This window comes from Strix uralensis, chromosome 13 (assembly GCF_047716275.1).
Source record: "Strix uralensis isolate ZFMK-TIS-50842 chromosome 13, bStrUra1, whole genome shotgun sequence".
Taxonomy (NCBI): domain Eukaryota; kingdom Metazoa; phylum Chordata; class Aves; order Strigiformes; family Strigidae; genus Strix; species Strix uralensis.
This window is the reverse complement of record NC_133984.1, coordinates 8,054,374-8,068,524: the sequence shown is the minus strand read 5'-3', so window position 1 is coordinate 8,068,524 and position 14,151 is coordinate 8,054,374. Positions and strand designations below refer to the sequence as shown.

Sequence of the window (14,151 nt, the reverse complement as noted above, 5' to 3'; positions counted from 1 at the left end):
AGTCAATCTGTCCTATGCCAGCACAGACAGAAACATGGCCAAGCTGCCACCTCTAAGGTAAGGGAACGTTGGCACTGCACCAAAAAAGGGGACTGTCCCCTTTAGCAGCAGCCATTGCTCCCACCGCCCTTGCAGAGCAGCAAGTGAGTGGCCTGTCCACGATCAGCGAATGCTGATGGGGCCACCAGCAGAGCCACGCAGCCCCCTTCTCTGCAAGCTGCCAATGCCATCGACAATGGGTTGAAATGCCGTTGCACTTCTGGTGGTTGACCCTCATGCAGGTAGACACAACAGAAAGGCAAAAAAGCCACAGGAAAAGAAATTGCTTGCTACTATGATCAGTTTGTGTTAGCATAAAATATGGCAAAGTTATTTGAATCCTAGCCTTTCCCTATACATTTACGGTGTTTAAAATAAGGATATACTATCCATCATAATGAAAACTTTGGCGATGCCTAAGGGAGAGAAGATCTTTGCTATGGCCCATGTGCAATACAAGCTGACAGAGAATTAGAACTGCAAAATAAGAGGCAGCAGGCCACAGCTGGATTCGTGAACACATATATTGCTGTGAGGTCTGTGCCATCCTTGGCTTGGCCACCTGGACCTTCATACGTTTTCTGCAGGATATTGTTTCCTAAATTCCCTTATTTTATCAGTCTTGAAATCTTTTTGTCTTGCCAAAATTGGGGAATAAATTCTGCCTTGATTTAAAACCTTGCCCTATTTAACACATTTAATGAGGCAAAATCTGTTCCTCAGCCAGGAAATCCTTTCCACGAGGCATTTCCTCAAATCACATGGACTCTTGGCTAAAACCAAGGTCTGGTGAGTGCTATGGCTCCTCAAATGTATGTTTCACTTTCTGACTAAATCATGCTCCAAAATCTCAGCTTTCTTTTAAACTCCCTCCAATTTTGGTTTTGTGAACCTTGCATACAGCAGTGGGTCTGCAGAGCTTGAAATAGTTGCTCCCAAGTCAGGAGCCGAAGGGAATCTTCAGGCAAACTTCCCACTCAGCTCTAAGTAGCAAACGATGGTGAAGGTGGATGCCTGGGCCCAAGATGCTGTCAGGAGCACAAAGCAGCAGCTGGCTATTGGGGGCTGCAAGCTCTCCCCATCTCTACTGTAAGCAGGGAAGACAAATTCTGAAATTTAAGCAAGGCTGACCAATGCTCTGTCTGGAGATCAGGTGGACTGTGGCTATGATTTCCTCTAAAAAAAGCAGTTGCAGAGTCCTAGCACAGTGCAACCGCTCTGCTGGCCACAGCCACATTTGAGGATGTTCCCCTTATTATTAAGGGGAGATTTTATCACCATGCTGCACTGCAAAGCAAATGGTCTTAAAGCAAATGTTCAGCGAAGGTGACAAAAGGGAACAGCAATGATATCCCTCAGGGGTGCAAAAGAGAGGAGAATGCACTGGAGAAGGGGTCCCCCAGCATTTGGAGGGGGCTACAAGTCCTGTGGCTTCCCTGCAGTGCACGAATATGGGCTAAATGAGAGGTGTTTCTGCAGATATTGGAAGAAAGGATCTTAAAGAGCCTGATCTGATTAATATTCATGCTAGTGAGGCTTTGGGGGAAGCCCCTTATGTGGACTCTGATCCACAGCATAAATCAGTCTGTCTTCATAGCTCCATTAAAATTACTGCAATTAAAATAAATTCAGGACTACAGGACATTCAGGTCCATACGCTTACCTTACATAAAAGAGGAATATATACAAAAGCATGTGGTTTTTTATGATAAAGCCCTCTGTTCTGAACACTTAGGTACTGCAGCCCAGCTGCAATCATTTCTGGGATACTTCCATTATATTTAAGTATAGAGCATTTTGGAAGGCTGGTATCCAGCAACAAGGAGTTTTTATTATTTGCTTTGTAATCTCTCAGGTTATGGTAAATTTAAGGACACAGTGAAAACAAAGATATCTTAGAAACAGACACATTTGTATTTCCATAAATTTTATCTCGTTTCAAATATCAGAATCCCTATTAGAGGGATCCCAAGCAAAGGATTTGAATGAAACAATCATGCAAATGATGTAATTTCAGACATTTGCTCTGGTACATTAAAAGTTTATAACAATATCACACTTAGATGGAAAAAGGAAGATTTGCCTATTTCTTCTTCTTTTTTAAGATAATTAACAGAACTACTCTGAAATCCTGAATGACCTGTACTTCTACAGTCATAAATATTAGATCATTCACTTGGAAAAAAAGCAGTGTTTAAGGTCCATAAGAATCATTCTTAGAGTAAATTTTGTGGCTGCACTGAGAACTCTATAAGATGGCAGCAGCCACTCAGCACTGCACTGATCTGGTCTGTGCCGTCTTCTCCACGGGTGAGGACAGGACCTGGAGCCAGACCTCAAGTGCCCCCACAGATCCTACGCTTGTGCTCTGCCCTAAGGCCAGCACCCTCAGTACCTGCAGAGGAGACCTCCTCCAGCAGCGCAACCGCTTCCCTCCTGTCACTGGAAGTTAAAATAGGGATGCAAAAAGTGTCAAAGAGGGTGCGGGAACAGGGTGGGAGTGATTGGACAAATAAGACACAATACTTCCTATTGCATCTAGTGCTTACTCTGCCCTGTAAAATGAAACCATGTTTCACCTGCAAATGTTTTTCATATGAAAAATATCAGTGCTTTTTAATAATTAAAAAGGAAGGTCTGCCTGTTGGTTTTCTAGCTTGTTGTCTAAGTGGCCTGAAATACCTTCTCAGACTCCTTGCTCTTCCTAACTCCTTCTTTTAGAACAGACACATAGTTTAAGCTAAACAGTACAACTATGTGAAATGCTTAAATATTTTTTCATACACACCAAATCTATGCTCTAGTTATCTTTTCCTGTTTTCTATTAATTCTCAAAGTTGTAAAAAAAACCAACAAACCACAGACCAAAAGCATCCAAAGCTTTTTCACAGAAAAGCTGAGGGAAATCTGGTTGAAAGCTGAAGGTATAATAAACTTTAGAAGGGGTAAAAAAATAATAACAACAGGGAAATGTGAACTCTAAAATGATGATGAACTCTCATTGTATGAAATAAAATGGCTCTCTTTGAATGAGCCCCTGTTCAAGAGTGGAGATAGCATTATTCTATTTCAGGCATCCTGAGTAGGCGAGCAAATTCTCCCTGTTGAAAAAAAAATTCTAATAAAATCAAAGGACAGCAATGAACTTCTCTAGATTACCATGGAGATAACATTTGCTTTGTTTGTCATATGTGTCATCATTACCTCCTCTAGTTCATTATTTCTATAAGTGATTTTTATTTGCATTTCTCTCAGACCCAGTAAGTCTGAAAAACTTCTGTGTTGTGAGCACAGTGTTAATGCCACTTCCACTCACTCAGTCATCCCAGGACAACAGTTTTGAACGCACCTATATGGGAAGAATGAGACACCACAATTCACAAACACACCATTTATTCTTATGTCACTTACTATAACTACTGTCCTCCTCTTTTGTTCCATCAATTGTTCCATCTGCTTGCAACTGCAAGTGGTATCCTTGCCTGCTGTATAGCTTTGTTACTATACCTTTAAGCTGAGGCTCTGTAAAAAAACAATAGTGAGATTAATGTGGGAAATCCTGATGTACCGTTCCAAGCGAGCAGGATGCTAAAAACAAATCTCCGGGTTTCTTCTCAAGGCTGAGATATGAAAAAGACCCAAAACAAGAGCAGGGCAAACAGCTTTGCAACACTTTTCATTTAGGTTGAGATCAAATTTATGTCTACGAAATCAATTTCCAAAATGATTAAATGCCACTTTCAATTGCAATGTAGGTAGCACAGTAAAATCTCCTTCCAGAGAATACAAATTCCAACAGTGTGCTGCTTGGCCTCAGGAGCTCAGCCCTATCTCATTTAAGATTAGAAATGAGCTGGCAAAGAGCGTATTCCGCCTTTTAAAAAGGTGTGAGTTCTTAAATGGAGAGGAAAAAGAGGACTACTACGATAGTGCTAATAAGAGCCATAGTGACAGTTGAGAGCCTAAATATATAGCAGCAAACGTTTAGCACAGGAACTGCTGCAGCTTTAATAAACAAACCCCCATTCCTCACTGCTCCAAAGAGTACAGAGCATCCGAAGTGACAAACTACTCAATGAACATATGGAAAATGGAGGGGGGAACCCTGAAATCCAGCAATGTGTGGAACTGCAAAATAAATATTAACATAAGGGTTGAGGTAATTACCTCATCAGCTAGAAGAAGAAAGATCAAAACAACGCATAGTTTGGATAGATTTCCTTTTTTCATAACCATCCTCAGATTCACAGTTAGAAAGCGAGATATCTCACACAGTTTCTGATCATTCTAGACCAAAAAGTATACAGCAACAGGATCTGCTATCAAGTCTGTCATTTAAGACAGCCAGGTAATGCAGCAGGAGTAATTGCAAAAAAGGTCTACTTCCACTGAATCCCAATGACATCTGCATTGTAGTCATTTCACACAATTATGTTTGTCAGGAGGCGATGCATCTCCGCAGCTCGCTCCACAACATCTCACTTAATTCAGAGATAAACATACAGTGAAGATATGTGTCATTTCCAACAACCAATGTCTGGATAAGACTCCTTGTGTAATCAAAGACATTAGGGAGCTCTGCTACTGTACTTCATTTTAGTAGGAGCTGAAGGCAAAAGCTTGCGGTAGTTTGCGTAAGAGTATTAGTTCCTATTAGCAACCTCTAATAATGGTACCAATGGATGCACAATTCTCATCTACCAACTTTTCTGACAAGAAATTAATCCAACCCTCACTCTGGCTTTTTAGCCATAATACATCCCAAAGCTGTTTGCAAATTGTGAGCAAGGCACCTCTTCTGTGGCTGCTGAGAAAGGCAGACAGGTTAAGTGGCTAACGGCATCAATGTTTCAGCACCGCAAAGCAATAGCAACATTACCAGAGGGTTTTGCTCCTCCCACATACAAAAAAACCCACTCAGATCAGGGACTGAGTCTTCATGCCTCATCTTTTGCACCTCTGACACAGAGAGCATCACGTCTGCAGGGCAGCTGCATGTATGAGATTCCTAGAAAGGAACAGGGCGCTGAAGCAAAACTCTGGAAGGTGCCAGTGAAAGCAAAAAGCCTCATCTGCAATCAGCAAATAAAGCACGGCACAGGCATTCTGTGAAGCAGGAAGACAAAAACATGATCTCTAGACTGCTAAGTTATTTAACATACAACTGAAGGAGGTGTACGTGTGGGAACTTACATCTGCCCCACAAATAAATCGCATGTTTGTATATGTCTATGTGCAACAGAGAGACTACTGAATTACTGGTACACGGGTGCACACGGGTGTGCAAGTGAGACAGAGAGAAATGGTGTGTGTTATCCAAATAAACCAGGTGAACATCAAAGGGGAAGAGACTGTCATGGGGCACCCATGTCTATCAGATCATACAAGCCAGGAGTGGCAATACCCGCATGTTCATTTTACCAGCCCTGAGACACCAGTCCCCTTTCCCCACACCTGATGCACATCCCAGTTTGCATTAAATTAAACAAACCAACCCCCCAAAGACATAACCCTTGCCAACCTGGTCGCCTTCTTCGCCTTTTCTTGGAGCCAAAGAGTTTGACCCTGGAAAACACATTCAACTTGTTCTTGTCGCAGCTTCCCTTGCTCTTGCTGGGGCTGTTGACACACTTACAGGCATTGGACTTCTCCCGCTCCCTGGCTTGTCTCTTCTGGCGAATCAGGGAGCTGGCGATGGCTGCAGCCATGGCCGCCACCGCCCCGGCACCACCAGCGGGTCAGGCACACGGGGTTTGCTCGCCGGCCGCGGGCACCGCAGCCAGCATGCTGCTCGGCCCGTCCCCAATGCCGGGGACGCTGCCGGGCGCCTTGGCCAACGCCACCCACCACCAATCGGCTTGGGAGCCCCGGAGACACTGGCGGGATGCTCGCACCAGAGCCCCGGGTCGGGATGCAACAGTTTAGCTCAAGCGTTTCTGTCGGCTGAGATCTTCCCCTTTTGATTTTCTGATGCTTTTTTATTCTTCCTAACTTCTGGCAGGGGAAAGTTTGCAGGCAGAGGTGAGCGTTTCTACGGAGATCAAGCAGACCACTTGCAAGGCATCCCTCTGAGCTTCTCCAGACGCATTATTCACATGCAGACATGGCACATCCACTTGGTGCAAGATCATTGCATCTCTCCTAGCCCCAATTTCTCCTGTCAACTTTTCTCCCCACCCGTCCCCTCCCCATTCAAATCCCAGCAAACACCTGTTAGACTCCAGCAGGGGCTGTCCAGTTGCAGGGGTTTTCTGGATCCCTTTTCCTCTTCTCCCTTAAGAAGAGATCCGAAGCAAGTGGTGATGGAGACACTGGGAGGAGATGCCGATGCCTGGAGCCTTGGCTGCCTGCTGCTGCCTGCTGCTGCCTCTGTTCCTTACAGGTGCTGCTGCCTCCCCTCCACGGACGCGCTCGGCTTTTGCATTGCAACACTTGTCACCAGGCAGTAAACAGCCAGCGCTCCCCTGACGCCTGGTCGCCGGCAGCTCAGCGCTGAGACTGCAGCAGCAGAAGTCCTCAGGCAGCGGATGCACACACTCGCACACACCCCACGAGCTGTGCGCTGGATACAGAAATGAGGCGACGCAGCAAGCCCCTTATCACCACCCTCCCCTCTTCCTCCTCCTCCTCTTCCTCCTCCTCCTTCTCTCCCAGGCAAAGCAGCGAGCGGGAGACCTGCCCGGTGGCTCTTTGTGTGGAGAGTTGCGGAGGGACCCCCGGGGTGCAGGCAGCGAGGAGGCAGAGGCTCAGGGTGGGCAGCGGGAGCTCGTGTACCCCAACTGCCCACCCTTCCGGCCCCACGGGCTGTGGGTACCTGCTTTTGGCAGAGCCACCTCCTGGGGAGGCGCAGACACCCAAACAAACGTGACTGCGATGAGCAAATAGCTGGCACCAGGTTTTTGGCAGCGGAGTGAGGACACCGGGCTGGCAGCAGGAAGGTGGTTCGGGGAGGCAGGCAGGGGGGCAGGCAGGGCAGCTCCAGCCATAGCTCTCCCCTGCCTTTCCCTCATCCTTACAGGACGGCCCCCCCTGCCTCACTGATTTACTGGAGGCTTTGTGCCTCTCTTGCCTTTTCTTCCCCCCCGCCCGCTCTCAGCTCCAATTTTCTAGCAGAGACTAGAAAATCCTCAGAGAGAGCAATTTCCTTGTCATTGCCATGTTCTCCCTCCTCCCTTTGTCCCCCCACGGTGTCTCTGTATCCCCTGAGTCAGGCTCTCATGTCAGCTGGGTTTATTCACCCCTGGCTAAGTGGGGGCCAGACTGTGGTGGTACCAGGGCAGGGAGAAGCGGCGGTGCCACGATGCTGGGAGCCCAGTCTGGTGTCAGAGCCTGGCACCGCACTGTGGTTAATGCCCTGCACAGCCGACACCGAACCCTGCACACATCCATGCTCCAGGACGTAGGAAGCAGGAGGTCCTGGGGGTCCCTTTGCAACCCACCTCCTGCTCTTCAGCATGCTTTCAACAGCTGGAGTCTAAAATAAAGCCAGTTCAGGCTAGAAACAAAACAGAGATTTGCAGCCCTGAAGGCAAACAACTACTGAAAGAATTTATCCCTGAGGCAGAGGGGATTCACAGTCACTTGCAGGGACTGAGGCAGGGTGGGATGTCCTGTCAGCAGGAGGGGGGAGGCTGTAGGCTGGCTCCTTGCAGGAGCTGAGCTCAGTGGGGACTGTGATGGCAATAGGCTTCAGTCATCCAAGCCCGGGAGCTTCGTCTTGAGTGCCCGGGGCCAGTCCCAGGGCTCCCCTGGGGCGATCAAGACAGAATGATGCAAGGTGGGTTGGTGTGACAGCACCAGATTTCTGATGCACTTTCAGGCTCAGCCAAGCTTCTTGGGATACCTGCCCCTCCTTCCTCTCCTCCCCATGCCCTCAGCAAAGCCACACGGTCCTCTCCTCCCTCCCTGGGGTTGCACACTGTGGTCCCAGGCAAGTGCAGCAGAAACCATGCCACCCAATACCTTCACTTCAAAAAGCTCAATTCAAAAGCAGTTCTCTGTATCTCTGCAAACGTTACAGTCCTTCCCTGGACTAGAAACAGCTCTCAAAGGGGCCAAATCTGTCTCCTTCAACTGGGAACTCCTGCCCCAATAAAACATGTTGTGTGGCCAGGCCTTAGTAACAGAAATGCCCGTAGTGCACAAGTTTTAAGACAATGTCTGACTGAAAGTACAATGTGTGTCATCAGAGCCTGAGCCCTCGACCGCTGACATAGTATATTGAATTTGGCAGCCCCACATACCCATCCACAATACCTCTTTTCTGCAAAAAGTACACCTGCACGTATAGGTGTATATACACACACTCACCATTGTTTATGAGGCACTTCATGGCATCCACATATACATATTAAATAAATACTCCTAATTTCTTCTTTGGTTTATACAGTAGGGTAAAAATAACTGTAATTCACAAGTTCTACCACTACCCTCATCTGCCAGTCCACATAAGACATGTGAAATCCAACCCAAGAGACAGCCAGTTGGATATTATTAGTAATAACTCATCCTACTCAACTCACCGGTAACGTACTATGAATTTTGCCATCTTTCCACTTTCAATACAGTCATGAATGAGACTTGTTTTTTTTCTGAGATTCACCCATTGCTTTATAAATATTCCCAGTTTGGAAAGCAGTGTTTGATCTCCGGATCAAAGCGAAGCTGCCTCATTGTGATCTGTCCTATAGGTCAGATGACGTTTCATTTTCACAATGACTAACCAGAACTCAGACTTCGGCTACCCTTGAAAGTCCTGGGGAAAAGCAGTATATAAAAGCAGTATTTAGGATATCTTTCTGCCAGCATTCCAGCCTGCATGCTTAAAATCCATAATGAAAATTCATTTGCACAAATGTTCCTTGACAGATAACTAAAGAGAGGAATAAAAATAGCATATATGCATAATCAGATTTAAGTTTCAAAAAACAGTCCTCCAGCTTTTTTGCACGATCAACCTCTCCATCTATCGGTACTCCTACAAACATGTCTTCATTTACTATAAATGGTACATGAAAATGAAGATCTTGTTGGGAAAACGTCTTTGGTACAGGACCCGTCTTTGGACTACTTCAGTGTTACAGATATAAAAATCTCAAGGAACAGCTTTATTTTCTTTGAAAGGCAAGAGCTGTTCATTCTATACCATGCTAAAAAGGTAAAAATAAAATAAATAACATTCCAAGTGACTTCTTGAATGTAGAAGACAACCAGACACTCCTTGAACATACATCATCTTTCTTTGTGTGTGATTATTGTAACAGGGCACACTTAAAGCTAAAGAGTAAATTGCCAGCCCCATTTCAATCAAGAATTAAGCACCTCTTAAGAAATCAGCATGGGACAGACTTGTACACTTACTGTCAGAGACAGTGTCATGATCTACCAGGAGCTGGGATCTGACCCAGCAGCAATTCCACTGCTTTGCAGTAGACAAAGATTTCACCCACTTTTGATTCATATCTTTTCCTTCCAGTCAGCTGTTAAGTTTATGCTGATGAATATTTCCACAATTCTGATCATTAAAATGCACTTGACCCTCCAGAAGTTGCCTGGTTTGGGCAAAAGTAAAGCCTGCAATTTGGTACCATGTCCCCCCAGACCAAGACTGGGCTCTCTGACTAACACAGGACATGGTTTTCAACCAACACAAAGTGTGCTCCTGGCTTCTGCAAGAAAAGGCATCAAACCCCCATCACTGGCCCAAACTGCAGGCAGTGGTGGCTGTTTCACCAAATTAGAGGAAAGTGCAAAACTTCTGGGTTTTGCTCCATCTTCATTGAACCGTTTGCACTGTGGCAGGTCCCAGAGCTCTGCTGTTTCCCATGAGTTTGGATCTATCTCGAGCGCAGAAGATTTATAGCAGGACCTATACAAACAGATAGATACTAAGCAAAACAAACACTGCACAAAAATTGAGACCAGATGAAAAATCACAAGCCAGATCCACACCTCACTGTCATGGAACAAGCTGCAAGTTTTGACAAGCAGTGGAGGCTTTGCAGCGTGCCTGGTGCCAGCTGCAGCCTGTGAGCAGAGAAGCCCCTTTCCCCCCACTGCTGTTCACCTATGCTATTTCAGCACATGAACGTCAACAGATGTGATCGCGCGCAGAGCAGTGTATCAGCACAGCATCGCTGTCAGAGAAGGGGACGGGTGGAGGAGAGACGGTACTTTCCGGCTGCCTGTTCACGTGCACTGGTGATTGGCACATGAGCCCAACGTGCGACTTGCCAAGGGACCCAAGCTCCTCTGTGCTCTGTAGAAGCATTAACGATTCTCATGACATGTTGCCATAAAGCAGGAACTTACTGCCAGCACCTTGGGTCAAAATATCCCATCCTCAGACTAAACAGCATATTCAGTTATTTCCTCTATAAACAAGTACCAAAGGATTTATAGTAGGTCCTATATAAACAGGTGTATGCTGGGGAAAACAAATGCTGCATGAAAATCAAGACCAAAAGAAAAATCACAAGCCAGCTTCAGACCTCACTTGGCCCAGCATAAACCCCAAACCACCCCTCTACATTTACAAGCCTGAAGCTGCTTTGGTATGACAAAAAAAATTCAGCCTGGCATGGGATGTCAGGAGTCCCTCTGAGACTCTTTTGTTCTTGCTGGGGTAACATGCTACTGCTGTTACAGAACAAGCAGGAAAAAAACCCTTCAGGACTCAAATCTGTGGAGTATTTCCACTGGCTACACTCCCCAAAAGTAGAGAATTATTTTCTGAAAAGTGCCACCAGAATTACTTCTCTCTCTTCTCAGGTTGAGATAAACAAGACTTCATCCAGTCGGGTATGACACAGCAGCACCGAGGCCCCCAGTGATTTTTTTCCTCTTCTAAGCAAACAGAATTACTATTCACCAGGAAACAGAGCTGTTCAGACCCAAGCCCCGCATCACTTAGCTCCTCTGTGAAACATCCCGTGGAAATGACTCAGCCTTTCCTCTGCAGCCAGCTCCACCGCTGGACACAAGGGCTGAAAAACGGCGAGTGTCTGGGTGCTCCCTGCTCGGGGGATGAGCACAGTTTGCTGTCCAGTTCACTATCCCTGAAAGCCTAGTTTTACCCTAGGTATGAGCCAAATTAAGAGTCAGCTAGAGGTTTATTTTGGAGTGCAAGGTGGAAAAAGGGATTAGTGGAAGGGCTGGGCCTTCAGGCAGTTCCAGACCAAGAGCTCAGATTTGAGGATATTTTAGTCCACAGACCAACTGGGCTACCTTAAAATTAACCTTAATAGTATAGATCAGCTTCAATAACCAGCTGCAGAAGTTTATATGAGCCGTATTGCTGTAAAAAGAAGTATTTTTATGTTGAGAGCATAAGGGCACTTGTAAACAGTGACTTGGATGTTCCTGTGTGTGTCTGTGCCATGGTTCTTTGCAAAAGTGCACTGTGCAGCCCTACTCAGTAACAAGAAAAAAATCAAAATAAATTCCCATGACACCAGTGTCGACCTATCACCTGACCCACTTAATCTAAGAGCTCACTAGTTCAAGGGATTAGGTGGCTGGTTGATTTTTGTCTTCTCAGAGTACAGAATCGTGAATCCCAACACCTGAAGAGACCCCAGTACAACTGGTGCATGGTGCATAGGACTGGATGTGCTGAAACTGGCCCCTATCTAGCAAAACAGAGACACACGTCCCTGTCTTCAACATGTGAGTCATCTCACTGAGACTACTAAGATATTTAAAAAATAATTATGTGCCTGATGCATTACAAAAGGTTCTCATATCCTAATCCTGTTCTCTTATCAGATCTGCACAAGTCTGCTAGGACAAGGTTCACTGACTCTGACAAGAATTTGGGCCTCTTCTTCATGACTGACATGCCCCGCTAAGTGCTCAGGATGGACATGACATCTCATGTCAAGAGCACCAGTTTCTTCTCAGACTCTCAGAAAAAAACACTAATGAGAGAAATCCCAGTTCTGCCCCTTTCCAGCTGTGAATTCCAATCTCTTTACAGCACTGTCTCAGTCAAAACTGGATTTGATCTGACCTGGTGGTGCAGGCATTTTTGGGAAAGGAGGGCATTTTTTGAAGGTAGAGAAATGGAAATATTTTTGCCTAGGTTAATCCATATTCAGTCATCCCAAAATGTCAACCACAAAAGATCGTCTATCCGGGGCATAAAAGATCAGTGCCAATCAGCTGGGAAAGGTCACAGAACAAACAGAAGAGATCAGCTCGCACAGCTCTGCAGGCTCCCAAATTGGGAACACGTTATTCTGATGTCTCGAGGGGCCCAACCTGAGCCAGGAACTTGCAGCAGTGACCAACCGAGTGCTCTCTACGCACCGCAAAGCCACAGCAAAAAATACTCTCCATCAGTATGCACAGAAGTAACCGTTCATTCACCTCTCAGCATGATGACTCTTGGAAACATCAATGTAAATGACAGCATATCATCCCTGAAATATTTACATCTCAGCATGGGACACACGAGAAGTGTGGGCTATATGCCACTGTCAAACTTAACATAAGGCTACTTTACACATGACAAAACACTGCAAATAGTCCTTCACAGACCCAAAGCAAGTTGCCTAGAGATTGTCACGTTACTCAAATGGATCTTTTCCCACCTTTTCACAGATCTGATGGTTCATCCTTTGTCAAGAGCTTGACAAAAACAGACTCATTTGGTCTCCAGTGAGTTGGAGCCTCTGAGAGTTCTTCCCCTCCCACCTGCACCCAAGTATTTCTACAAGCTTCTCATAGCCATGGTCCTTGCTTTGCTCAGAAGCTGACTTCTGCCCCGCTGCTTGACTTCACATAACTACAGAGCCCAGTTCGCTGCATTCATGTGATGGGTGCCAAGCTTGCTGCTTCCCGTTGCTGTGTTAACGATGTAAGACCCATCTGTTTTCTAATAATGAAACCAAATTACCCAGGCTGGGATCAGAAGAGCCTGGCAATGGTTTTCTGTGACTTTTACCTGATTGCTGAGATCATAGCACCAAGTTCACGCACACAAATGAGAATGCGAACAGAGCTGGTCACAAATGAAAGGGACTTTGAGCAAAAAGTGCCATGTCTTGGATGAAGGCAGGAGCTCGAGTTAGACCCTGCACTGGGTCGATGCTTCTGCAAATGTGCAAGTGGGGCCTTGCTCCACTCACTGTCATGGAAGTAGAATTAGTTTACCTGAGCAAAAATGCTGGTCTTAGTGTCAGTAACCAGAATGAAGGTATATCCTTGAGGGTTAGGAAAAGGGCCATGAGCCCAAACTTCTGCATTCTGTCTCAGTTCACCATGTAATAATCATGATACTAATAGTGACATAACATGACACATCTAGCCTAGGTTCAGTGATGTAAAAGTTAGGTTTATCTAAGCTCATCCGACAAATATCTGGGCTGTACAACCAAGAAAGAAGAGAGAAAGGCACCTCCAGGTGGCAATCCATTCCCATCCAAAAATGCACCAATATTTTCACAGGTGCATGAAAGAAAACACTACCTCTGCCTTGCTGAACTATCATTGCGGGGTGATTCAGACAGCAATCTACCTAACGCATATTTATGGTAAATAATATTCACCACTATCAAAATGAAGTAATCGCTTAATGAAGGTCCATGTAGATCAGTGTCTTACTTCCGGCAGTGCTCAGTAATACATGTGAATATAAACGCAGCCCAAGTAGTTACACAGTCGCACTTCCCACGCACACATACCTTCCAGCAATTGGCCTCATGGCAACTCCAGCCTTAGCAGGAGCTGCTGCTGGCAAGAGCAGAGCAAAGGTGACATCTATAAATCACACAGGGATTTTGAGGTGAAAAATGTAACGTAACATAAGTAAACAGAGGGGAATTCATTAGCATAAGTTAGATGTGCTCTTTTTGCAAGCAACACTCACAAGTAACATTGGCTAGCAAAACAGGAATGAAAACCACAAGCTGGCATTTGCTGTATTGGATTTAAATAGGTCTGAAGACTAGAAGAATTGTGTATGCAAATTCTACATAAGCAAATTAGAAGAAATTCAGAGAAGTCAATTCAGAGAAGGAGGCTAATAGCAGAACATCTGCTGCTGCTCCAAATGTTCACATTAGGTGCCTGGGTACATTTCTGGGGACTCAGACCTCATCAGAAAGCACA

The 14,151-nt window shown here is 45.6% G+C and overlaps 1 protein-coding gene across 6 annotated transcripts in view; it reads right to left on the bottom strand.

Annotated features, from left to right (window-relative positions):
* Positions 1–14,151, bottom strand: part of FGF13 (fibroblast growth factor 13) — a 277,300-nt gene that overhangs the window by 54,733 nt on the left and 208,416 nt on the right. For 5 of the 6 annotated variants that reach the window (XM_074882771.1, XM_074882767.1, XM_074882772.1 and 2 more), the window contains one exon: positions 3,451–3,561. In XM_074882771.1, the coding sequence (XP_074738872.1) occupies positions 3,451–3,561 (111 nt within the window). Of the gene's footprint in view, positions 1–3,450; positions 3,562–5,560; positions 6,196–14,151 lie in introns of those variants that run through there. The other variant, XM_074882769.1, reaches the window with a different exon arrangement.